Raw genomic sequence first — 26,298 nt, forward strand, 5'->3', positions numbered from 1 at the left:
AAGTTCCTGCCAGTCCTAAGCACAAAGGTAAATGTTCTCTAACCCTCTGCCTATATAAATATAGAGCATGTGATTATATACACACAAAAAGCAGGCACATGATTTATTAATCACAGGACCTCATCTTGTCAAATAATAATTACAAGGCAATAACACACCTTGTTTTAATAAATGGCTCCCTAAGATTTTCTCCCACAGTAAACCAGTAAAAAGGGACAATTATTTTGAGGTTGAGGTGGCATTTTGTTTCTGACTCTTAGCTTTTAAATGAACCCACTGTCTGGAACTCTTAAATCAAATACTCCCATTTTTCTGCACATTTCACAAGTTCAGCCCTTTCCAGTCAAGCGTCTTTTCAGATGCGTGATTGCCCTTTGTTAAGGCAAGAATGAACAGATGACAACGGCAGCACGGAGGAGACATGCCTGGAACAGTTTTACGGAGCAAACCCGGCGCTGCCGCTGCCAGCAGGGTGTACTCAGAACCCTCAACAGGGGCGGCTTCTTATGCAATGTGAGGGGCAAGTCCTGGGAAGCCATGAGAGGCAGGAAGGCAGTGGCTCGGGGCAGTGTTTGTGCAAAGCCATGGCAGTGGGTGACACTCCAGCCTCCGCGCTCGGGCAAACGCGATCCCTCCGCGGCCCGCAAAGCGCGCCCGGCCCGGCGGGCGCTGCTCGCCCCGCTCTGCAGCACGGCCCCGCTCCCAGCTCTCGGAGGGAGCTGCACCAGGATGTTCAAAAGCAGCTCTGATTACTGAGCATTAAAAAAGCGAAGGCGTGTTTTAGTACCCTTTCAACCTGGAGCTGACGGTGCCTGATGAAGAAGAATGGGTTTGCTGTGTTTGCAGTTCATTTCATGAAGGCACCTTAGCCGAAGATGCAAAAATAAAAGTAGTCTGAAGGGAAAGAAAGCAGAAGGCCAAGAGACAGGCAACTGAACAGAGCAGATTGATTTAACAGATATGATACATTTTTGCTGTCTGCATTATGTGTGGAAATTTTTATTCCAAGTGACACAGTAACAGACTCGACTGTAATCAAACAGCGCTGCTGAGGTGTCAGGAGCACAGATGCTACCTATCGAAAATATCTAAAACAGAAAGTAAAACTTTGAAAAATCCGCAGTGGGGAGCGCAGGGGAAACGCTCGGTGGTGTTTCTAAGCCAAGGCGATTTCTCTCTGCCTTTCACTGCCGCGCGGTGCGGGAGGTCGGAAGCCGTGCGTGAGTCAGCCCAGCGCCAGCCCGGGCTGAGCTCGGTGAGAAGCGAAGGCAGAGCCCGGCCGGGGCAGCGCGGACACACCGGGGCTGTTGTGACCAAACATCGCACGGGGGGAAGGGCTGCTCCACGCGTTTTGGGGAGCTCCAGCCAATGGATTCCTCCCCTGGGTGTTACGGGAGGGCTTGGCCTGCTTGTGAGAAAGGGAGGGGAGAGTTTGAAAACAACCCAGCAGGCTCTAAGGAAGGAAGGCTGCTAGAAAGTGACCTGCTCGCCTCCGTGCGAGCATTTGCTCCAGGTGATCGGCGGCTGCAGGGGTGGAAGCGCAGGAGGGGCCGGGGCACGGCACAGGTAACCCGGGATGCAGGTGTCGAGCAGCGGGGTCCAGCTGAACACCCCTCCCTGGCTGCCCCGAGCTGCAAATCCACCAGAAAAGGCCCAAAGAGTTGGGGGTTTTAATTTTTTTTTTTTTTTTTTTTTTTGCCATGGGAGGAGAAATTTTGCTGTCTTGTTTTTATGGGGATTTGGTGGTGTGTTTGATGTTAATATGTCTGGGGGAGGGAGGGCAGGAGGGAGCGAGTAGGGCTCTACAGCTCAGCGGTTAGCATGTGATCAGCTGTTTTGTAGTTAATGCAGGCAGCTTTGAGGTTAGAAAGGGAAAAGGAGGTGATGTCTTTTAGTAGACTGGTTGATACAATGGAGAAATACAAATTATCTTTCATGCGCCTCAGCTCTTTTTCAGGTCACAGTGCTTTAGAGATCAGAAAATACGTGCAGATGAGGTTTTCAGTGCTTGATAACCCAGCTGCTAATAGAGACTTTCAGCAGAAGGAAGAAAAAACACAATTTTCTTGTCTGGAGGTGTGCTGGATGGTTTGGGGGTTTTTGACTACTGACCCAGCTTTTAGGCCTCTTGGAAGTGATCCGGTCTTAAATTTTAGCAGAAAATCCTCTAGCAATTTTCTGTGGTGCTTTAAAAGGTGTGATAGGCATGATGCAGTATTTTGTGCCATCTCCTCTTGTGTAGGCTCTGATTACTGTTTCAGTCTTTCTGTAACTTCTTTCCTCTTTACTGAAAAATCTCTTTAAAGCCCCACTCAACCCTGCAGGGGAAGCTGAATTCCACGACCAATGTTAATAGGTAGAATGAATTTTACAAATTTCGGTGATGACACTGTGGTAGTTTGCTTGGTACATACGAGTCAGCAGAGGTGCAAAGAGCAAACTAGGAACTATTTTTTGATTAATAGGGAAACAACATCTTTTAAAGCTGCCTCTAGGTCGTGTGTGAAAAAAATCTTGTGTGAACACGTTGGACTGTTCTGACTTGAAAAATCTGCAATTTAGTGTCTTCATGAGCAAGAAAGGCTTTCTTTCTGTCGTTTGATTGATGAGGAAAGTATCATGAAAACATGGCAATTGTGCTGCACATTCTTTTAACAGATAATGTTGTTTTAAATCTTAAACCTCTTTTGGATGATTCATGCAAAGCTAGGCCAGTAAATTAATTCAGAGGCTCTTATACAAGGGAACTTCGGCTCATCTGGCTATTTCAATCAGAAGTACACCAATCTGGAGTAGAATTATATGGAAAAAAATATGTATTAATACTACGAAAGTCAAGTAATGATCTCGTTAGTGGGGAAGTTTCTCTTGCTAGCAGCTGGAAAGTCCTGCAATGCACAAGTACCAAAGCAGAAAGGATCTGTATTTGCTTCCCTCATTGCTTGGGCTCTCTGGAGTGACAAATCAGGGAGAGAAAACAAAGGGTGAGCTGAGTTTTGAGGAGAGACCTGAATGGATGCAAGGCACATGACAATGAGAGGAGACTGTCATCTCTAATTAGGTGTGTGCCCTCAGGCAGCTCGTACAGAGTAAACAGGGTAAATGTAAACTAAAACGAGGTGGGAAGTTCGGAAGGCTGTGGACGGACATGCAGGGTTTGGCTGTCCATCCCAAACCTGCAGCATTTCGGCAGGGGAAAATAGAAAAGAAGGCGGCGGCAGCAGCTCTTCCTCCCTGGGCTGGGCAGCAGGAATCCAGTCTGGATCCCGGCCCTGGGCAGCAGGAATCCCGCCCGGATCCCGGCCCTGGGGCAGCAGGAATCCAGTCTGGATCCCGGCCCTGGGGCAGCAGGAATCCAGTCTGGATCCCGGCCCTGGGGCAGCAGGAATCCCGCCCGGATCCCGGCCCTGGGGCAGCAGGAATCCCGCCCGGATCCCGGCCCTGGGCAGCAGGAATCCCGCCCGGATCCCGGCCCTGGGGCAGCAGGAATCCCGCCCGGATCCCGGCCCTGGGCAGCAGGAATCCCGCCCGGATCCCGGCCCTGGGCAGCAGGAATCCCGCCCGGATCCCGGCCCTGGGGCAGCAGGAATCCAGTCTGGATCCCGGCCCTGGGGCAGCAGGAATCCCGCCCGGATCCCGGCCCTGGGCAGCAGGAATCCCGCCCGGATCCCGGCCCTGGGCAGCTCGGAGCGCGCCGCCGACATGCCCAACCCTGTCCCCGTGCTGAGGGAAGGGCTGGTGTGGAGAGGCAGGCCCTTATTAGCAGAGACAAACACACACAGATAAGACGTAATAGATTATTTGTACTGATGGCTTCGCTTCAGAAAAGGGAAAAAAACCAGACTTTTAATTAAAGAAGTAGGACAGCACGTGGAGGAGTAACCAGGCACAGCTGCCGCGTTTCCGCGGCTGCCCCGTGCTAACAGCGAGCACCCCCAGGCAGGATGGGAGGAGCCGCTCTCCCACATCGCGGGGGGTGCCGCTCCACACCGGCCCCTCCACGGACGGGCTCAGGCGATGCTGTCCGGTGTGGGCGCTCCGGGCGGTGTCCCAGAGGGAAATGGAGGGCGCAGCTCAGGTGCGCCTCACCCCCCGCCCCCTCCCCCCACCAATGGCTCCTTCCCGCTCCCCCCACCCCCCCGCCCCACCCGCGATGGTCTCGCCCTCCCCGCTCTCCGCCGGCCTACCCTGGGAGCCGAGCGCGCGCCCAGCGCCGCTCGCCGATTGGCTGCGGGGCGGGCGGCAGGCAGCCAATGGCCGTGCCGCGGGTGGCCGTGTCGCTGGGGCAGAAAACACGGGCAGGCAGGGGGCGGGCACGCGCGTGGGGCCGGGGGCGGGGCCGGGGATGGGGGCGGGCGCGCGCGCACGGCCGGCAGCGGGAGCGCGCGCGGCGGCGGCTGAGGGGGACTCGGCCCGGCCCCGGCGGCCCTGAGGGAGCGGCGGAGCTGCGGGCAAATCCCGGGCGCTGCGGGCGCTCCCGGGCCGAGGCAGCACTGTCGGGCCCGTGCCTGTGCGCCAGCCGCGCCCGGCGGCCTGAGCCCTCGGTCCCGCTGCCAGCGGCCTGCAGCCCGCGGTCCGGCGGCCTGAGCCGTCAGTCCCGCCCGCTCCTCATCGCCGGCGCTGCGCCGCCGTTGGTCCCGGCCGGCGGCACGGGGTTGGTAGGAGTACCGAATCTTCCCGTGGCTTTTGTGTGTGCGGCTGCAGAACGGCAGCTGGTCTTGGCACGTCTCCAAAGCTTCGGTGATGGGGGGTGTTTGTCGAAAGTTAGGGAGAAGGGGGAAAAAGCGTATGCTATTTGGAAGTTATTCAGGGATGCTTTGCACCTACAGGAGGTCTTGATAACTTTTGGAAGCTTTGTCCTCCTGCGTGTGGTTTTTCTAAAGGTTAATGTGCCTGCTGAGGTAGAATTGCCTGTTTAGATGAAGTGCAAGAAATGGTAGTGGGTGCAGAGCACCGAGCGTGTTTTATTGGTGGATTTCAGTGGCTTATAAAAATACCCTTGTCTTATGAACTACTTTAAAAGTACCGTTCATATCACTGATTCATCTTAAAAATTTCCATGGCATTTGTGTTCTGCCTTAAGTGGCTTCTGTCCATTTTGTTTCTGTATTATCTCTTTCAACGTGGATTCTAATGTTTTTAAGGCAGTTTTGCAAGTTGTGTTCTGTGGTTATATCGGTAGTGCTGTGTGATGTAAATCTGCAAATCAGGAAATGATGGGTTTTGGATACAGTGATAAATCCCAGTATCCTGAAGCTCCAGCTGGTTTGAGTCAGTGAGAAGGTGCATTGCTAAGCTGAGAGTGTCTCTCCTATCTCCTGATCAGTATGACAGCAGCACTTGTAAGGCTTGGATATTCCATCATCCTTGTTATAAGCAAAGTAGGGTGCTGAATCTCAGAATGGTATCACTTGGAAAATGGGTTATTGTTTATTTTGTTGCCACGTGCGAGATGGGGGTTTTCAATGAGGGTCCTGTACAGGAAGAGTATTTATCTGCTTGAAATTTAGAACTTGGTTACAAATGATGAAAGCTGTGATTATTATTTAACACGGGTTTTGTCCTTGTTTGTCTTTTCCCAAGAGGTGGACAACTGATGGAACATTCCACTAGGAAGGATAAAACTGTTCTTACAAGGTAGTTTGAGCAGATTAGACTGAGACCCACACGGAAAAGTATCTCAACCAACAGTTACTGGGAACACTTGAGAACTCCTGAATGATTGCTTGAGGTAACTAATGAAAAATATTTATTTTAAAAAATGTGTGGGGCAGGGAAGACTCTTATTCCACAGGGCTGGCAACTGTTTGGTTTGGCATTAGGAAATACAAGACCATGACAGCTGTGCCCCAAACCAGAGTTTCTTTATTGCTAACGGTCCATGATGAATCATTTGCCATTAATGGGTCTGTGGCAGGCAAGTGGGCATGAAAGGGGAAAAACAGGGAAGAGAAGAAAAGGGGAAGGGAATGCAGTTGTTTGGTGTCACAATCTTGCCACTCAACGGTGAACAGTTTTCAGGGCAGGAAAGGATGAGATGGGGAAAAAAAGACTACAGAATTCTTATGGGGCAGACACAAATACCAGTAATGTTCCCAGGCCTGTGAAGGGATTTGTGAAAATGTGTACAAGGAAATTCTGGGAGTGCCTAATTTTTTGTACACAGAAAGGAAAGATGGATGGTGCCATGTTCAGAGTGACATGAGGTGGTTTGGAGAACAGCAGGTACTAGGAAAGGGGGAGAAAGAGGAGTGTTAAAACGAGGAGAACTTTATCCCTTGCAGATTGCTGGTTGCAAGGAGTGTTTGATGGGTGCAGAAGCACAGATGTGAAAGCTTGATAGCTATATGTACACATACAGTAAAACAAAGACTGTGTCCTTGAGGGGAGGATCAAAAATTAACTTGTTTTCTAAGGGCTGGGCTGAACTCGATACATTGGTACCATTTTATCAGCATCACTCACACGAAGAACGTTTCTCTCGTGGGTGCAATTATAACATTGATATTGTACACTCATACAGATAAGCACTTGGCAGAACAGGACAGTCTAGGTTGATAGAGGTGGCTTTTATCAGCTAAAAAAGCTGTGTACATGGAGCTTTTAGCCTTAAAATAACGGCTTTTGTCCCCTTTATAAGCAACAGAACTGACAGCTGCTAAGGCATCCAGGCTTAGATCCCTTGGAGGGTGGTGTTCCTCTCTTGCTACGCCATTTACCTTCAGCTGTGACTAATAGTTACTTATAGCTTAAGCCCCCCCATTTTTATATTTTGTGAGTGAAGCTTTTGCGTTTTACTTTGATCTAGTGTTTTTTGTTCTCTAAGCTTTTCTGTTTCTGTTTAGGCCTTGGAGGGAAAACATTAAGACTTTACATTTCACAGTCAGCTCTGTTAAGCAGCTATGGAAATAGAAAAGGAACACATTTATATTACCCCAACAGGTAAGTAATATATTCAGTTGTTTTGGGGTTTTTCCTTAAAATTTCTTAAATTTTTTTCTTAAAATTTAGCTGACCAGAAGTGTTCTCTTTAGAAAGAAATGTATTACCTGATAGCTTTTTAACAATAGTGGTTAAAAAATAATAAAAACGTACAAAATAGTTCTTTCAATTATATATCATAGAATTCTGCTCTATTGTGGTTATTTAAAATTTATTAAAATAATAAAGTTAGCATTTCTGTAGGTTACTGGATAGTAGTTGGCACTTGTCTCCTTATCATCTGTGTTCAAGTAGTGCTGGTGTGAAAAAAAAATAAACTTAAAAATGTGTAGAGGTGTGTAAGAGGTACAAATTCTGCTTTTATGCAACAATTTAACTTAAAATTAGGGGAAATGAATGTTGAAGGGCTTGACTGGAAGTGGGCTGGCATGGGAAAACTTTAGGAAGTACATGTTAGAGACTGCCATGAAATGGACTGCTTTGTCCATTTATTTTATGATGCTTAGTCAGGGTAACACAGATTCTTGTTGTTTTCTGTATCTTCCAAAGATTATGATGGTCTGCACTGACTCTTTCATGTCAAAGAGGTTTTAAATGTTTTTTCAGAATAACACATGTATATGTTAAGGTGGTGGGTAATGCAGTTGAGGTGGAAATATACTCCATATGATTTCTGATATTTAAACAGGATTAGGTTAATGCAGAAGACACCTTGGTACTCAACATTTTAGAATTATATTTGGATAATAGGTGGAAAGCTGCAGGGGAGTTGGTTTGACAGAGTTTGTGCAGTTTAAATTGGTAGAAGGCTTTGTTAATGAGGGTAGCCCATAGAAGCACAGATTTTAAGTGAGTCTGCTAGGCTTAGTGGCAGGGTAATGAGATCTATTTGGATAACTTCTTAATATATAGTAAGCAAAGTATCTAAGTTGATTGAAAATTGTTACTGCCTATATGTTATATGATGTGAAAATGAGAAGCTGGAAGGAAGATCTGCACCGTTGCATAGGTTTATTTTATTTTATATTACTTTATTTTAGTTTAAGTTTTTTTGGAAAGCAGTATATGTGTTCAGTCTGTTTTTTCAAGCCTAACTGGGTAACTAATAGTGGAGGGCCAGTTGGTTAACATATTATGGAGAAAGAGGCTGCAGCTGGAAGTGACAGTGTTATATAAAAAACTGTGTAGTAGTGCAGTGAAAAATATTAATTCTTATGGGTTAGGTGTTTCCTGTGGAGGATTTCCTTTAGTCTTGAACCTGAGATGAGGATTGTGTAGGGAGGTTGGACTGTAGCCTCCCTTAAAGCTGTCAGAGTCAGGACTGACTTGTGTTAATTGTTGGCCATTTTCTTTGGAGAAAGTAAGTGGTCGTTGAAGAGAGGAGTTTCTGGACAGCCAGGTCTCAGGTGTGAAGTGGAGAAATTCATGGGAGACTGAGCATGAAGAAGAATTTGAGTTCATTTGACTGAGAGGAGCTGGTTGTTGCTGATGGAGTCTCCTGGGCAATGAGAGGAAGGAAACCTGTTTGGGTTTGCTCTTTTTTTCCCCTCTGCTAGCTTTATGCAAATCTCTCATTGTTTTATTAAAATGTTAGACAAACAGAGAAAGCTGCTTGTGAGAAATCTTTTCCTGGATGTGATGCATACTTTTCTTTTTTAGCTTGCTGCAAGCATAAAAGGAATGCTTTTGTGGGAGTAATGAGTGGAAAGATGAAGCTTAGCCTGGAATGGCGGCATTATTACTGAACTGTAGCATTCCCATCTATGAACACCAGTATCTAAATTCTTTGAGCACAAAAGAGGCAGTTCCATCAAAGTTTGCTCAGTTTAATATACTCTTTGATATGGGTAAACACTTGGAGATTGCCAAATATTCTATTAGTCCACTCTTTAAAAACAATTTTTAATGGAATTTTTTTGTTTGAAGTAAAAAACGTAATTCTGAGAAATACTGCAAAATGCATGTTTCTGATGAGAAGGTAGTGGAAGGGTGAATTAATGCACTAGCTAAGAAAAAATGCAAATTTTGAGTACTCTTCATATTCTAGGTTTATGGCAGTGAGGCTTTCTGTAAAGCATTGGAAAAACAGTTTCTTCTGAGTGCCCTCTTAATGCCCTCCTAGTGCTGGGGCTGTGGGTTGTCTCTCTAAAGACTCTACTCAGTTCTGAAGGAACAGAGAACTTTGTAACAGAGAAGTGAGGCTGTTCTCTGTCTGTGTGTGTCTTCTAGTTTGTAAGGATGCCCGGAGTACTCACTGGAAAGTAAATAGATTCTCAGGTGCTTTTTTTTTTTTTTTTTTTTTTTTTTTTTTTTTTTTTTTTTTTTTTTTTTTTCAATCTTGGTTAGTTAAGAAGGGGAAGAATACTTTGTGAAAGTTTTTGTTTATAATGTTCTAAATCAGGCATTCTGCTGAACCACACAGCTCAAGTGGGGGACAATTTAACTTTGTGCAACAAGACTTTAGACCTAAGCATTGAATGTGCATTAGCTTCCACAGAGTGAAGTTATTGTGCTTCTCAGTGCTCTGAGATAGTTACAGATCCTTAAGTTATGAGAGTTTTTTGTTGGGTACAAAACAAACCTATTATATTTGATTGTGTTGTGTTTAGAAGCAGTCTTGACAGAAGCTACAGTGAGGGATAATCCATAGAGAAGAGAGATCCCACTGATTCCAAGAACTGTGTATTGTAGGAGTCTTCATTACCAAGCTCTCCAAGCTTTGTATTGAACAGCATTTCCCCCCCAACATAACCTTAGAAACATAAAAGTAGTGATGTTTTTATATTCTTCTATGCCTAAATTGTTGCTTTTCTTGCTAGTGAGCTGTGTTTGAAATGCCTTGAATTGAATAAGGGGAATGTTTGTTGATGATTTAGGGAGTTAATTTCACTTTGGAAAAGAGTCTTGTAACATTGGTGAGTTCCTACAGAATTTACTGTATTGGCAGTTTCATTTGTTTCTAAATCAAGAGAAGAGTGGGTGGAGTGAGAATGAGGCGCTTAGATCTAATGCACTTAGGAGTTTGGATGGTTTTTGTTTAACAAGGGTGGGGTTTTCTGTGGTTTATATATTTATGTATGGTTTTATTAATTTGCTTTCCATCTCTTGACATCTGCTCTGTTTAGATTACGGATATTTTGTGCAGGGGTATAAGGAACTCCTTATTACTGCAATATGTAGACATACCTTAAAAACAATGTTTGCCTTTACACTGTTGAAAACAAGAGTTCTGTATGATGTAATAATCCTTTCTAAATGCAGTGTGTTTTGGTATTCTAACATAAAATGGTTTAAAATTAAAAAAAATTTTTTCTATCTTCTTTTTAAGAACTTGAGAATCTAAATGATGCTCCATTTTCTGGTGATGAAGAAAATGGCGGGTCTGAGGAACGAAAAACTGAAATCAATGGAAATTGGATTCCTGCAACTTCAATTACTGAAGCCAAAATAAATGCTAAAGCAAAGAGACGATTGAGGAAAAATTCTTCTAGAGATTCTGGGAGAGGAGACTCTGTCAGTGAGAATGGAGAGACACTGAAGATTGGAGTTGTACCAACCAGCCCAAAGGGGAAACTCCTGGACAGGCGATCACGGTCTGGAAAGGGAAGAGGTCTACCAAAGAAAGGTTGGTGTAGCTTAGTGAAGAGAGTAGAATGAGAAAGATAAAGATTTGTTCAAAGCACAGTACATTTTCTTTCTGCTGGGAATTGTTTTTATAAATCTCAGTCTCTGTGCAGGCATTTGGCCCTTTGTGTTAGTTAGTAGGTAGCAGCAAATATAATATGTCTGTGATCAATCAACATCTGTCTTCAAGGGAAGTTAATTTCCTTAGCAGGTTTAATACACAAATCTGAACTCTTGGTGGTTCATGGGACTGTTACTAATGCAAGTTTAAATCATGGCTGTATTTGAAAGCACAATTTCAGCAGTAATTCATGTGCAGCCCATACTACTTCTAGTGTCTTACTGGAAAGTGATGAAAAGTGGCTGAGGAAGTGGGAACTTTTCAGACGAACACACCCTCTTCAGCATATATTGTTTGTCAGTGATAGATCACTTTTGAGTGAAAGAATGTTGTGTTGAAATCAGAAGTGTTGTTTGTAAACTGGTGGTCCTTACTCTCCCATATTTTGCCAGGTGGAGCAGGTGGTAAAGGAGTTTGGGGCACACCAGGTCAAGTGTATGACGTGGAAGAAGTAGATATTAAGGATCCTAATTATGACGATGACCAGGTATGCAAAGTTTCTTTGCAGTGTTGGTTTAAATTTCCATTTATTGATTTCAGTGGCCTTATGAGTTAGCATGAAAGTCAGCCTGGCTACACTGAAATGCTCATTTTAATGCTCAAGAATAGATGATTGGCTAGTAAAAAGTCAGTGAATGTACAAGTCAGAGTGTAACACTCACAAATCTTATCCCCAAGCCCTCTTTCTCTGCCTGAGTAAGCAGCATCCCTTTCCCTGATGTTCTCCACTGCTGGTTCCCAGAGAGGTGGATGTTGCAGTGCTGCTCTATATTGCACACAGACACTGTGTTAAAAATGCAACACAGACTTGCTCAAGTTGGGAATTTAGTGGGGACAGTATCCTTTATAGATTTTTCTCTTCCCTGTATTCCCAGCCTGCCCAATGTCTTGTCTGCTTGGTATAAGCACTTAAGGAAGTTGATAGCTTGGATATTTTTCTGACATGTGTTTATTTAAAATATGTTTTGGAAGATTGTATGTTACAGCCATGTTACTGGGGGAAGGGGAAAGAAAGCAAAGCTTATTGGGCAGAGGGGCTTTCTGTAATTGAAAGGGAAATGGTGATTACAAACAGAGATTGCTAAAGTCTCTGAGATCAATACAATTGCAAGACTGACCAGAAGTACATTCTGTATGACATAAGCAGAACAGTGGTGGTGTCCTTTGAGTAGAGGCTGTTTGCTGTAGCCATAGCTGCTGAAAGAATGGTATCTGAGAATATCAAAGCCTTCTTCCAGGATCAATTTTCCATAAAATTTGGCACTTTATATTAACAGAAATAGCCATTAAAAATGGAGCTGACAAGTGCATAGAACAAAGTTTAATAAAGAATGAACATTCTGTGTAACTTAGGTGTGATGGAATGATAGGTTTTTTTGATTTCTACTATACTTCTTGATCATGAAAAGTTTCTTTCCATTGAACATTGGTTGAAAAACATCTTTGATCAGATGTTTTTAGTCATCTGTGTAGTATTGCTCTGAATGTTGCTTCTATAGGTGCAGAGCAGGGAACTGAATTAGAGCAGGGAGAGATGGTGCTGCTGGAACTCTGCAGGACAGGTGATACATAGGGAGTTCCTACATGCCTCTTTTTTTCCTCAGGGAATGCCTTTGCTCACAAATACTGTGAAAATGCCTTTTCTGTGATTTGTGCATGGCACCACCTGTCTGGTCACACAGTCACCAGGGAAGAGGGAGCAAGGCAGGTTCCTGCCAGGGACAGGAGTGCCACTTGCAGGGGAAGGTGCTGTGGTACAGCCAGCTCTGCTGGGCTGGGGCAGGAGCTTCTTTTGCTCTCCCTTCAGTATGGAAGCACTTGACTTCTGCTCCTGTGGTATCAGTTAAGTCCTAGGAACAGAGTTCAGTGTGTTTACCATTGTTTAACAGTAAATTCAGCCTTTCAGTTGAATTCAGCTAACAGTAAATTCAAAATATGAAGAAGTATGACAATTAGCCAGCATTGTCCACATTCAATAGTAGAGACAGAGTCTAATGTGTTTTGGCAGAATATTGACTACCAAGAACAGAGCATTAAGGATTAAAAAAACCACTATTTTGATACTATTAGTGCTACATAAGTTGCAAGAAAAGATAGTAAGGGTATCTGCTTTTGCCGTCTTTTAAAACAGGAGAACTGTGTCTATGAAACAGTAGTTTTACCTCTCGATGAAAGAGCATTTGAAAAAACTTTAACACCAATCATCCAGGAGTATTTTGAACATGGAGATACTAACGAAGTTTCGGTATGTTATGTGTCTTTATTTCTTTGTTTTGGGGGTCAAACCTGTAGCATACAGGGTAATGCAATTGCCAGCTATGAATGAGTTTATAGAGAAGTTGGCAAGAAATGTACTATAAGAATACACAAGCAGTTATATTAATTACAGGAGCAGAAGCATATATGTAATTGTATAAGCACATAAATATTTGAGGTCTATTTATATATTTAAATAATAAAAATTATGAAATCTCATTGTTTTGTTTTCCAAATCTTATCTAGGAGATGCTGAAGAATTTAAACCTTGGTGAAATGAAATACAGTGTGCCAGTGCTGGCTGTTTCCTTGGCATTAGAGGGGAAGGCTAGTCACAGGGAAATGACATCTAAGCTTATCTCCGACCTTTGTGGGACAGTAGTAAGCAAAACTGATGTGGAAAAATCCTTTGATAGACTGCTCAAAGAACTACCTGAATTGGTGTTGGATTCTCCCAGGGCACCACAGGTATTATTTGTAAATCTTTATGCCAGTAGTCAAAAGCTTTTTGTGGCTAAAATAGATCAAATAAACTAAATAGACTCTGTGTTTTGAAAAATATCTATTGATTTTCCTACTGTCTGTAATCCTCTCTCAATTACCCAGGCTGTGTTTTTACTTTGAAACAGCTCATTTAAATAAAATCAGAAAACCAGGCACATTATAATTATCTACTTAGAACTTCTTTGAAATTCAGCATTTAATTAAAAATGCTTCTGTTTTTTTGCAGTTGGTGGGCCAGTTCATTGCCAGAGCTGTTGGAGATGGGATCCTAAGCAGTACCTACATAGATGGCTACAAAGGCACAGTGGATTGTGTCCAAGCTCGGTAATTTCCTTGCTTTCTATATTGAGATAGTTTTCTATGCCAAAGATGATGATCAGGAATTTCCAGCTTCAGAATAAATCATGCAGTTCTTTAACTTCCTTTTTTTTTTTTCTCAATTTGAAATGAAAAAAAAAACAAACCACAAAATCTGCAACAAAACCAACAAAATCCAGAATGACTTAAGTCAGAGGAGAAATAGTGAGTTGTGAAAAATGTATTACATTTGAGTTCAGTTTGTCAAGTTAGTTGTCCAGCTTATGTTTGAAGGTGAAAAATGAGCTGAAAGAAGTGGTTATGGAAGGTTTTGCCTTAGAAAAAGCTTTAATGTGATTAATGGGTAAATATAGCATCGGGACAGCTGCTGTAAATATGTTGTGAAATACACAAGGGATTAACTGTTTTGCCTTACAAAGGTTTGAAGCTTGTGCAGTGATTTCTGAGACTTTCTCTGTAATGCTCTGTTTGTCAAGAAGTACAATTGTTTTCCATGTCAGTGTGAGAAGTTTGAAGGAGCAATCTCTGTCAAAGAGGGATGTTTTAATAATGAGTCATGTTTTATTTTTCTTACCCCCACAAGTGTACATTTCAGGCTTAATATGGAGGTGCTGAACTCCTGTTTCTTCCAGAAGTTGCATTGGCAATGATTATAGTTGGGCACTTTCAGAAGGAAGAGCAGTTCTTGGCTCTCTACCTTGGGGGCTCAAATTGAGAAAACTGTCTGTCACTTATATAAATGTCTCCTGTGATTTGAAGGATTGTAGCCTGCATTGTGCACATCTGGGATGCTTTGCTGCCTTTGTTATTTCTTGGCCAGTCTTTCCTGCTCATTAAATCTTGGTGAATAGAGTTATTGTTATTGGCTTGTCCCCAGCATGAGGACTGGGAGAACTGTTCCGCCTTTACACGGATGGTACATACTGTATCCCCAACTTCTTTTTTTTTTTACCTTACTTCCCTTTTTAATTCTCTTTTCAATAAACTGGCAGGCATCTCTAGCTTGTGCTGTTTTTCCAACTACATATTTACCTTCTGAAGTGTTTTCTTTGGCTTAAATTCTAAAGGTTTCATAATTTTTCAGACCCAAATGGAAAATAGTATTTCAGTAGAAAACTGTTCTTGAGTGTGGCAGCAACTCAGGCCTTTTTAGTTTGAGATCCACCTGCCAAGCTGCATTCTTGGAAGAGTCTGGATACAACCCATTTCTCCATAAGAAAATATTCAGCTGTTTTTTGTGAGAATGCATTTAGTGAAGTTCTGTCATGAGGTTTTAAGCACTGACTTTGCCTCTAGAGCTGCGCTGGACCGAGCGACGGTGCTGCTGAGCATGAGCAAGGGAGGGAAGCGCATCGACAGCGTCTGGGGGGCAGGAGGGGGCCAGCAGTCTGTCAAACACCTGGTCAAAGAGGTAATGGCAAAAAAATCATGCCTTATGTCATGAGTGTTGGTTTTGTTTTGTTGTTTGGACTTTCTTTTTTATATAATTAATTTAGATAAAGTAGTAGAACTGATGAAGATAATTTCGTTGGTTTTGTAGTATTTGTCACTGGTGGGAGCATGCTAGTACAACATTCTGTATTGCAAGTATATTCAGCTTTTTAAGACCTCGCAGTATAAAGTGATGAAGTAATTAAAAAAGCCAAGATGAAACTGGCTAAACTAGATAAACTAATATTTTTTTGGCATTGCTGATCAAAACCACAGTACTTACTGAAAAAAGAGAGAGGAAGAAACAGGAATGTTTAGAGATCCATGCTATAAAGTAAGCAGGCCTAAAGGAAAAGGTGATGATATAATTTCTAGGTAGGCAGTGTAACAGATCATAGATAGGAGGAGGCATTAAAGGGAGAGGATAAACTTAATGACACCCATATGCACCTTTTATGGTGATACAGCTTATAAAACCATGATTTTGGTGCTTCTGTATCAACACTGTGGATAGGTATTTGGCTTACACTGTGTTTCAGGCTACTGATAACGTCTCCACTTAATTGATGCCTGAATTTAATTACATTTATAAAAGCATTGGCAGCACATTTGAGGAACTAACTTACTGCTGGGTTGACAGTGGATTATCGAAATAGTTGACAGCTTTTAAATTTTGTATCTAATTAGTGTTGGGTTTTCATTTTAAAATTCTATAGATTGACATGTTGCTGAAAGAGTATTTGCTTTCTGGAGATGTATTGGAAGCAGAACGCTGCCTTCAGGAACTGGAAGTACCCCATTTTCACCATGAACTTGTATATGAAGTAAGGAGAAATCAGAGTCACTTTAATAATTGTTGGTATTTTGATGTGGGCATGCAAATAATATAACTGGCATCTGAAGCTTAGGTTTCTTGCTCTGTTATTTGAATAACTAAATTGTTTCATGTAAAGTTAATGGTTTGTGTGCTCATTTGTGTGTGCATTGTGCAAAAAGTAAGTTGCTGCTGACTTTGGGAAAATCCAGAAGTAATTTTGAGGGGCTGAATAGTTGAATTCAGATTATTATAAATTCCTAAGATTTCTGTTTGTTTTCTGCTGAGGAATAGCAACAACAAAAAAAACCCTCCCATGCTTTGTTTTGGTGTTTATTTCCTCCTAGTTTCAGATATCTGGGTATTCTAATGGGTGTTACCTGTTTTTGTTAAGTTTATAGAGCTTCCTTTTTCAGGGTGGGATTGTTGCACCCAGCCTATTTGTAAAAGCTTACATATTTGAGACCCAGCCTATATGGGAGACTGTTCCCATTTGTACTCTTTTATCTGCCAAATTGGGAAATGGTTGTTTATCAATAAGGCTGAACACCCACAATCTACAAACTTCCATTTTCAGTAAATTGACTTGTTATTGAAAATGCCTTCACAACAGAACTACAGAATCTTTTCAGTTGATGGGGATTGTGAAATATTGTAGATTTTAAGCGTTTGAGTCCTTCTAAAATCACAGATAAGAAACCCCCATGGATACAAAATTAAAACCCCATGGATACAAAATTAATTTCACAAAATTAATTAATTGCCATCTGTACTGCAGCAGCCATATGGATATAGCCATAGTGCTGAAACCAGAGAGAAAAAGGAAATGCTTTTCACTCTTGTCTAGTCCTTTCTGGATTTTCCTACCTTTTATCTTATCCAAAGAACTTTTCATCCGTTTTTCTATAATAATAATAATAATAATAATATTAATAATAATAATAATAATCTGAAATTGTGAGTGCTTGTAGCACAGTGGGATTTTTTTTCCCCAGAAAAGTCATAATAACACATTCACTCTTCTTTGTACTTCATGTGGTCACACATCTTGTACCTGAAGCAGTGTTTTCATTTTAGTCAAAATACTTGCATAATTTCTTTTAGGCCATTGTATTGGTTTTGGAGTCTACTGGAGAAAAGACCTTTAAAATGATACTGGATTTGTTGAAAACTCTGTGGAAATCTTCTGTCATTACTGTGGACCAAATGAAAAGAGTAAGTATGGCATTTAGAGAACTTTTCATAAGGTCTTCCAAAATTTCCAGCTGCCTTTATGCAATTAAATGGTTCAAACTAATAATCTAAAATGCTGCAATATTGCTTTGTCTTTTAAATTTCTTTTTATCCGGTAGTTCTTTGTGACTGAAGTAGTACAATAAAGGCCTACTAATCACAAATGTCAAGTAGAGCAGTATAGAAACCAGTATTTTGCACAGTTGGAATCATCTGTGACTTTACTTCTCAGGGTGAGAGTATAAGACAGCAGTTCTGTCCCAGGGCAGACTGGGGATCACACAAACACTTATGTAAAAATTGACCCAGCTGTGTTGCTGGTGGGAAGTGATGAAGTCATCTCTGGTTGCTCCCAGTCTCTCCCCTGCTGCATGAACTTGTGTTGGTCATTTGTGGCCACGTTTTGTTCACTTACATGGAAGACTTATTAATTTTCTTCCCATGTTAGTACCCATGTAATAACAGGCAGGCTAACATAGAGATTTCATACTGTATTTCTGACTTCTAATGAAGTTAGAAGTTCAGGTTGTGTTTTTATGTAGATAGATACTTGTATACTGCCATGGTATGGGATGATATTATATACCTTGTTTCTCTACTGACTTGCAGCTACAATGCTTTAGGTTAGTGAAACCATATTAAAAAAAATCCTCTGGAATGAAAAGAGTATTTAAAAACATTGCAATAAAATCACAGAATAACTTGATGATTATTTGCATCCTTACACTGCAGGGCTATGAACGGGTTTACTGTGAAATCCCAGACATTAACCTGGATGTGCCACACTCCTATTCTGTGCTCGAGCGCTTTGTAGAGGAATGCTTTCAGGCTGGAATCATCTCCAAACCACTGAGAGACCTCTGCCCTTCAAGGTACTTGGTTCATTGTAGATAGGCAAAGGCACTGCTCTTCATTCCTATCATAGGTTACAGAGAGTAGCATCTTACACCAAAGTGTTACTGATTGGAAGTGGAAGCTGGAGGATGGACAAACAGTTGGACTGGTAAAATGTGCATTAAGAAGCTGCACTGTTGAGGCTGAGATAAATATTTGAGCCTCCTGTGAATCCCAGGCAGCACCCCTCAGTGCTTTATTCCCAGAGGATAAAGGCTGCCTCTCCTCAGTAGAAATCAGCACAGAACCAAGCTGGAAGATCCAGGTGTCACAATGGTTCCATGTAGGCGACAGTGGAAAACTGTCAGCTATCCTGGGGAAATGAAAAAGAAAAAAATCCTTTAAAAATGGTTTGAACTTACCAAGCAGCGTGAGTAGAGTTCCAAGATGAGACAAGCAGTCCTAATATTTATATAAAAAGGAACAGGAGACAAATATGGGATAAGCTCTGTACACCCCATTCCTTGTAGCTATCCTGGGATTCGTATAATGAATTTGGTTTGTTATGGCTTTGTTACTCATAGCATAAATAATGCTATGTGAACTGTATGTAATCAGTATGCTGTTATCTCCTTACTGGTCACAAAACTGTTAGGAAGTTTCATTTCCTCTGGGGAATATATGTAAGTTTTAAAATAGGACGTTAAAACTATTATTCACAGTTTTATGCGTTTATTTGACAGGTCTTTTCTATTTTGGGTGTTTTGTTAGAGTTCTCAAACCATCTCGACAGCTTGTGATAAATTAGGATCTTTGAATGTTAGCATCTTTATCAAGAACAGCCTCCATTTGTGGACTTTACACTTAAAACTGTGTGTGTGTTGGTATCAAATGTTTTGCAGGTTTGGGTGTGTGGGAGAGTTGAGAGTCATCATTGCATCAAAAGCTTGATTATACTTTGGTTACCAGTTATATGTTGAGAGGCATTTCTGGTTTGTGTACTTCAGTTTTAAGTAGAAAACCACCATCCCTAGGTTTCCAAACTAGCATTTTTATGCAGCTGAGCTGACACTGTGATCACTGCTAACCCTGCTGAACTCACACTTTACATTTGACTACCAAGACACAAGAGGAGATTCCTCTCAGCGAGAAAAACAAGCAATGCTACTGTAAATTACTGAAAAGATACTTTCTCCTTTCTTACAGGGGCAGGAAGCGTTTTGTGAGTGAAGGAGATGGGGGTCGTCTGAAGCTAGAAAGCTACTGAATGTGAGAGCTGCCTCCTGAAGCCTTACAAGTTGAAAGGGAACATAGCTCGCTATCGATATATACAGCACGCGTGCTCCTCTGGTGTGTGTATGTGTGTATGTACACACATCTAGGACATACCAAATTTAAGAGTTGCTTAGCACAGTTCGTATTTTTTTAAGAGCACATGTTTTGGGTACAAATTGTTTTTGTTTTTTTGTTTGTTTGTTGGTTTTTTTTTTATAGTTTTGTAAATTTCAGGAAGAAGTGTTCTTTCTTTGGGCATATAGTAGAACAACTGGCCACTCTGCTGTGGTGGTGCCTTGAAATAAGCTATCTCTGTATGTGCCATGTTTATGACCTAATCATTCCATGTGTGCATCGATGTCTGACTGCCGCTCGCTCTTTCCAGGACAGTGCTGTCATCATAAAATCACTGGTTTATACAAAGCTTTATTATAGAAGGGTCAGGTTAAGCTGCTGTGATCCCATTTCCATTGCTGCTAAAGAAATACTGTGCTTTGGGAGTTAAAAACAAATAGCAGTTTCTTTGTTTTAAAGAGCCCAAGAAAATGCAGGTGGGTCACAAGATTTAATTCATCTGTTTCAGGGGAGAACACTGGTTGGTTTCAGCCCCCATGTACCAAACTTGTCTTTTTTTCTATGTAACTGGAAAAGTGAAAAGTTCTGGTAAAACATATTAAAAATATTTTTTGTGAAGCTCTTGTTTCTGCTTCCTTTTTATTTATTTTAAACAGAATAAATTAAGCGGTACATCTAGCACTGCCTTTGGTATTGCAATCAGGAGGAGAGCACAGAATAATTAAGCTCATGCTAAGTATTTACCAGATCTGTTTTGGAAAACACAACTGACTTGCGTAGGAGTGTCCAGGCTGGCACAGATACTGTGATGTCTCTTTGCAGCAGAGCTTCGCCAAGCCCTTGCTCAAGAACAAGACGGCTCTAAGGGAAGACTCGCTTACAGGAACACGGTAAAGCCTCTCCTTTGTTTTTCAGTCTCATGTCAAGATTTCAGGTGTTCTGAAATGCTGGGAATAGCCATTCCAGAGCCATGAAGACGCTGTGCTCTAGGAGCCAAGCGCTTCAGTGCTGGAGCGGGTCTGGTAAGGCCGGCTTGGAGCAGGAGGGTTGGAACTCGCCTCCTCCCGCTTTCCGAGGGCTTCGGTACCTCTAAGGACGCGTTTAAAACACGGCCCGGGCAGCGACCCGCACAACTCCTACACCAACAGCGCCCGACGCGCGGCCTCCCCGCCCAGCACCGCCTCGGTCAGGCCGCGCTTTAACGGCAGCCCCGTTACACGGCGGTACCTCCGATCGCGGGGCCCGAGCGCGACCCTCCCCGCGCTACTGCCGGGGCGGCGCGGCCCCCGCGGACGGCGGCGGGGCCGCCTCGGGCGGCTGGGCCGCCTCCAGCGCCGCCCTCTGCAGCTTCTCCAGCTTCTCCAGCGACACCGACTTGAGGGGCAGAATCTTGGGCTTGCACAGCACCAGGGCGACCGTGTCCTCCACCGACAGCTGCCCTGCAATGGGAGAAAAGGGCTGTGAGCGAGCGGCGGGCAGGGCCGGGCCGGGCCGGGCGGTGCTCGCCGCCGGTACCTTGCTTGGGCAGCACCTCCCGCAGCGCTCCCGCTCCCTCCGGCATGGCGGCTCCGGCGCGGCACCGCCCCCGGGGCCAACTACAGCTCCCAGCGCGCGCCGCGTGGTGCCACGCCCACGCAACCCGGGCGTGTCCCCCAGAGCATGCTGGGAGTGGTAGGCCTAACGGGGCTCCGGCTGCCCCAATGCGCATTGGGAATTGTAGTCCTTAGCGTGGCGCTGCGCGGGGCAGCCCCGGGCGCGGCGGGAGCGGCTCCCCGGGGCTCTCCCGGGCCCGGGGTTCCGGGACGCCGCTCCCCGCCTCAGCTGCGTCGGGCTCTGCTCTGGGGCGGAGCCGTCCCACCTGCGCGGGCCTGCCCGGCCCCGGCGAGCAGCTGCCTGCCTGCCCGCCGGGGCCCGCCGCGGAACTCAGGCTTTGAGGCGCTTTTATGGTTTATTTTCTGATTCTGTAAATAAAATCCCCAACAGACACCGGCCAGCAGACGGGCGTGGCCGGGGCGTACGCGTCCCGGTTTTCGTTTCCAGGCAGCGCCTCGGGATTCGCGATGTGAATCATGCTGCTGTTTGGCATGTAAACAGCAGTAAAAGCCGCTTTCTAAACACTGGGAGCTTAAATGTCGCCGAACCTGATGGGCCAGCGCACCGGGATCCCCCACAGGGTCCGCCTTTTGGAGGATCCTTGCACCGGGAGCAGCTTCCCTGGGAAACCCCCGCGGGCGCGCCCCGGGATGGGCGCACAGGGATTCACCTGCCCGGTGCCTTGGCCGTGCCCCAGCGAGCCCCGGTTCCGGGATGTGTTGTAATTTTAGAGTTTGCTAATGAGCTTGCCTGAGCGCCCTGCACACCCTGCGTGCTGGGGATTGGCAGTCCAGGCTGGTAATCCTGCTAACCTGGGGACAGCTCCTTTCAGTGTCCTGGGACTGAGATCTGGCTTCTTGCTATGCACAGAGATGGCCGCGGATGAGTAAAATGAGGGAGAAAATTATCCTTGCTAATAATTCTTTTCCATTCTGCCTTGGTGGTGGCTGTCTGCGTGCTTCCTTCCCTCTGCTGGCTCAGGTGTCAGCTGTGGGACCCAAGGTTTGCTAGGAGTGCAATGGTAAAACTTTTAACTTCCAGTAAGTGGCACCTCTCTGATAGTTATGTAAAGCCTCTGTCTGCATTGTTCCAGAACGATTTCCTTTTTCCTCTAAGCAACCTAGAGTAGGAAGCTGCCAATCCCTCAGGTAGCCCAGTTCCACCTCACTGAAGCCTCGCCTGATGCTGGGTTGGGGGCCAGCAGAGTCTAGAGGGTCAGAGCAGGGCTCCTCCTTCCCGACTTTTGTGGAGCTGGCCAAAGACAACACTCCTGGGCAGCACAGAAACGGGCCCTTTTTGTCCTTACTCATGTATTCTACTTGCAGGTCAGAAGATTGCTGTTGATGAGGCTGTAAAATGGATATGCTTGCTGGGGACATCCTTCTCTACTCTTTGAATGCTCAGAAGCATTCCCACTGATTTCAGTGGGAAAAGCTCCTTTGTCTGATGTGCTTTTCCTTGTGGCAATCTGTATTTTGTGCTGACTGGAAGGGAAAGAACAAGGCACTGCTTTATGAAGGATGTTTTTAGACCAGGGTATTTTAAATGATACATGCAATTTGCAGATCAGTAATTTGTAGTTGTTTGTCAGTTTGTTTCAGCATCTTAGATATGGCTATGGCTAAAAATGAACATAAATGACCCAGTTGTGACTGGAAATTTTGCACTGTGAAAGCAGGAGTTATTCTTGTGGTAGCAAATATGGCTGCAGAGCAACACAAATGAGCTGAAAGCACGATGTTGAAATCAAATTGTAGGCCAGGTTTTTTGCCAGTGTCCTTCACAGTGCCAATGGCCACCTGGAGTCCAGCATTATGTGAACACTTGCCTTTGGAGCCCATCTCAGTCATGCAGGGAATCACTTTCCAAAAGCAGTTTTCCTGCCAACAGCGTTTGTTTGCTTGGTGATAAGAAACAATGGTCAAGTCAGTTTGTTACTTGAGCATTTTAGTGACTGAGGAGTCTGGCATCCTGTACTGGATCCATTTTCTTAGCTACTCAAATGCCAGCTTGGCAGCCTATCTAGGAAGCTGATAGCACTGGGACAGGCGTGATTGTGGAGGTTGTTTTCAACAGTTTCTAGTAAGTCTGTTTTTAAGACACCTCCTTCCTTTTTTTTCTTTTCCTGGGGGAAAAAAATCATAGTTACCACCTTCATGGGAGATCTGGATGAGAGAGAGGAGGAAGACATGGACATGCAGCTTAATATCCTATTTTTCAAAGTGCCTTAAAAACAGGACTAGGTTTCGTTTTGAGTAAGGCTGGTACTTATTCATTAGAACGTTGTTGTCTATAGTTAAGAGGAGGGGAAAAACATTTAATAGAGGACCTAATTCCCCTTGTCTTTTTGGCAGAGAAACAACAAGAAAAAAAGTAAATTTTCCAGTTTCAGATGAGGGATCCAATCTCTTCTGCTAAAGAAAGAATAGTTATACCCCTTTTTTTGATCTTTTTGGCCTCTGGGGTCGACATGTGCTCAAATACCCATTCATTTCTCCCACAGGCCTTTCCAGTTGCCAGGAATATCTAGGAAGCTGTTTGCCAAAACCCTTCCATCTGGGAAAAGCACCGTGCACTTGCACTGGGGCTGTGCTGAGTCAGTGCATTATCTGGGTGTCATTCCACAGAACTGAAGCAGTCAGAACAAGACTGTCCTTGTGCCCAGGTCTCAAGTTGTGTCCCCATGGCATGAAGCTTCCCAAAGTCCTGAGACTCGACCTCAGGATGAAACTCAGTGTTATTTGAGAAAGTGTAAGTGTGGTATCCATGGAGAGGACAACGTGCTCTAGGTTGCACATCCTTATTTTACTGATGTCACAAACAAGTTATTCTTGTGCACTGCAGAGAGCCTCACAACCACAAAACCAGCAATAATTTTATAAATGATAAGCTTGTTTTCCTCCCCCTGTTCCCAGATACTCCGAGTGCAGCAGACAGCAGAGATGTGCATTGCTGGAATCCAGAGGGTTTCGTAATTTGGCAGCCACTTGCTGAAAGCCCTGCAGATACAAAACAACACTTATTTCAAGTCTTGAGAAACATCTCCCACTAAGTAGAAGAAAAAAGCATTTAGGTGAAGCAATGTTGCCAGTCCCATTTGTTTATGAGGCTTGGTTTTTGTCTTTATACATTTTAAATGCTTTTTATTTTCCTTCTGCTTTTTATGCCTTTCAAGTTCATGTTTTCCATATGACAAGAAAGTCTGGAATCAAGTCCTTACTTTAAAAAGCAAAAATTTGGTTCAGAATCCTGTATAATCATGTAGCTCCAGACATGAGTTGTTTAAAAATAAAGCCACTTTGATGAGAACTACCCATCTTGAAGGTGACTTTCTGTTCTGAGTTTAAGTAAATACTTTGTTGACAGTTTAAGAAGCTTTTAACAGCACCTGATCTGTGTTTGCTTTCCACTTGGATCGCTCTCTTTTTTCTTCCTTTCTAAATTTCTAGACTTGTTTCACCTCTCTATGTGCTGACGAGATCAGAAATGCAGTGTGGCAGCATTTGGTGAATGGTGCATCCCAGTGCTTCCAGAAATACACCTGCAGATTTCATGCAATTGTCCCTGAAGCCGCTGAGTGGTACCATGGGACACAGAGACCAGCTTCAGAGACAAGAGGAGGAAGGTGGTTTGGGTTTACTGGGTGGGGTAAGGCAAGGAACAGAAAGCCTGGCGTGGCTCCCTGTGGGAATCCCAAATGCCTTCAGAGCCTGAAGCTTGATAGCTTGGTGTTTAACCCAGTCTTTGTTTTTGAAAGGGAGTTGACAGACAAGTGATTTTTTTTGGTTTTTTTAGTTGAGCTTTCTGAATATACTTATTTTAAGTTTGTTGTTTGATGCAGTGGGATCCTCAAGCTGTATGCAAAAGGCAAGGAGACGTGCCTGGAAATGCATTATCCAAGGGACACAGAAACAGCTTTTTGACAGGCTGCTCCTCCTGCTTACACCTGGTGAATGCAGAGACCTGGCTCATGTAAGTCCCATTCTGGGCTCCTAAGCCAAATGCTCTACACTGGCATTTCTGGGAGGTTACTGCTCTTCTTGTGTGGTTTGAATCGCTTAAGCCTTTGGCCTCCTGCCCTGGAGTGCCAGCAGAGGCTTGCTGTAATTGCCCGTAAGTGCACCGTCTGTCAGATTATTGTTTAATTATTCCAGCTTCTCACCACCACACACTGCTCAGTGTCTCTCTTGCTATCTTTATTTAATTGAGTGGAAGAAATCCGAGACTTGTGCTTCTCCTACATCACTTTGTTTTTACCCATCCTCGCTGCATCCTACCATGAAGTCCCACCTTTTGTTTGCAGGAGTCAGTCTTCCTTACAGAAAAAACCTATTGTCAGTATCTCAAGCATATGTTAGAAAGAGAATCAATATTTTAACACATGGTAAAGTCAAACCATAAATCTCTCAACACAGTCAAATGATTGTATTATTCTCCCTTGAAACACCGCTCCTCCCCCTGAGAAACAAGAGGGGGAAAGAAAACTCTTGAATAACCAAGCCCTTGTCCTCACAATGCAGGACTGTTCTCAGCCCTGTGTCACTCCTTCCTCTTCAAGATCTGTCTTTCCCTAGCCCATCCCTGTTCATCTGTTCCAGAATATTACTGGGATATCAGCTCTTTTCCTAACATCAGCTTACGATGACCAGTTCTATCTGCTGATATTTCAAACATCTCTGTGCTTCCTCCCATCCCTGCAACCAGGCTTTTAATAATGTGTGTTGAAAAATAATCTTTCTGAGCTCTCTCCAACACTCTTCTTGTCTGTATGGCCTATAAAAAACCTGGCAGCTCTCTGACTGCTTTTCTTCTGTCATGCTCCCTGTGCCTGTGACAAATATGTGTCATTTTTCTGGTCTTACACTTGGCTTTCAGCCTCTGAATTAGAACACTCTTCTTTTAGAGCCCCTCACAAAAAGCTCAAGGCTCTGGTGCACTACCACAATAATAATAAATGTTAAAGTTGCTGGCACTCACTCTGCTCTAGTTTTCATGGCTCTGGGCAGAAAGAATTTCAAGATGTCCTTTTGGAAGATCTATATGCACCTGAATGATTTCGTTTTCAGGGTTTCATTTAGAATTCCTCATCTGAAACCTCCCTTTATAGGTGTTCTCCCTATAATGCCTGGCTCCCTGACCAATTTTTGGAGTTGTTCTTTTCACTTTCTGTAACTGAACTGTAGGATTACTTATTTCATACTACTTTCTGAGTTTTTTTTTTCATCCATCTGTTTTCTTCAGGAAGAAGCAATTTGTGTAAGAATTTCAGTGTGGAATT

General features: G+C 43.7%; 2 protein-coding genes across 3 annotated transcripts; one reads left to right on the forward strand and one right to left on the reverse strand.

Moving 5' to 3' along the window:
• Positions 1-1,415: 1,415 nt before the first annotated feature.
• PDCD4 (programmed cell death 4) lies at positions 1,416-20,045 on the forward strand. 2 transcript variants are annotated; one of them, XM_079313236.1, is made up of 13 exons: positions 1,416-1,566; positions 5,584-5,731; positions 6,846-6,942; positions 10,271-10,567; positions 11,080-11,174; positions 12,819-12,932; positions 13,190-13,411; positions 13,674-13,771; positions 15,062-15,176; positions 15,913-16,020; positions 17,115-17,225; positions 17,976-18,115; positions 19,284-20,045. In XM_079313236.1, the coding sequence occupies exons 3-13, from the start codon at positions 6,903-6,905 to the stop codon at positions 19,342-19,344; spliced, it is 1,401 nt and encodes a 466-aa protein (XP_079169362.1). In that variant the 5' UTR covers positions 1,416-1,566; positions 5,584-5,731; positions 6,846-6,902; the 3' UTR covers positions 19,345-20,045. The 2 variants fall into 2 exon arrangements, with proteins under 2 accessions (XP_079169362.1, XP_079169361.1); XM_079313235.1 differs by lacking the exon at positions 1,416-1,566 and adding an exon at positions 4,350-4,658.
• On the reverse strand, positions 19,526-21,100 carry BBIP1 (BBSome interacting protein 1). The gene is made up of 2 exons (XM_079313243.1): positions 20,943-21,100; positions 19,526-20,866 (listed from the first exon to the last, which is right to left on the reverse strand). The coding sequence occupies exons 1-2, from the start codon at positions 20,986-20,988 to the stop codon at positions 20,691-20,693; spliced, it is 222 nt and encodes a 73-aa protein (XP_079169369.1). The 5' UTR covers positions 20,989-21,100; the 3' UTR covers positions 19,526-20,690.
• Positions 21,101-26,298: the final 5,198 nt, after the last annotated feature.

This window comes from Erithacus rubecula (assembly GCF_903797595.1).
Source record: "Erithacus rubecula genome assembly, chromosome: 9".
Classification (NCBI taxonomy): Eukaryota; Metazoa; Chordata; class Aves; order Passeriformes; family Muscicapidae; genus Erithacus; species Erithacus rubecula.

Excerpts from the sequence above, each read along its gene's own strand:
- BBIP1 (XM_079313243.1), bottom strand. The coding sequence starts at position 20,988 with ATGCCGGAGGGAGCGGGAGCGCTGCGGGAGGTGCTGCCCAAGCAAG. Across the intron at positions 20,867-20,942 it reads GGAGGTGCTGCCCAAGCAAG|GGCAGCTGTCGGTGGAGGAC; the intron begins GTACCGGCGGCG and ends CTCCCATTGCAG.
- PDCD4 (XM_079313236.1), top strand. The coding sequence starts at position 6,903 with ATGGAAATAGAAAAGGAACACATTTATATTACCCCAACAG. Across the intron at positions 11,175-12,818 it reads CTAATTATGACGATGACCAG|GAGAACTGTGTCTATGAAAC; the intron begins GTATGCAAAGTT and ends CTTTTAAAACAG. Across the intron at positions 17,226-17,975 it reads CTGTGGACCAAATGAAAAGA|GGCTATGAACGGGTTTACTG; the intron begins GTAAGTATGGCA and ends CTTACACTGCAG.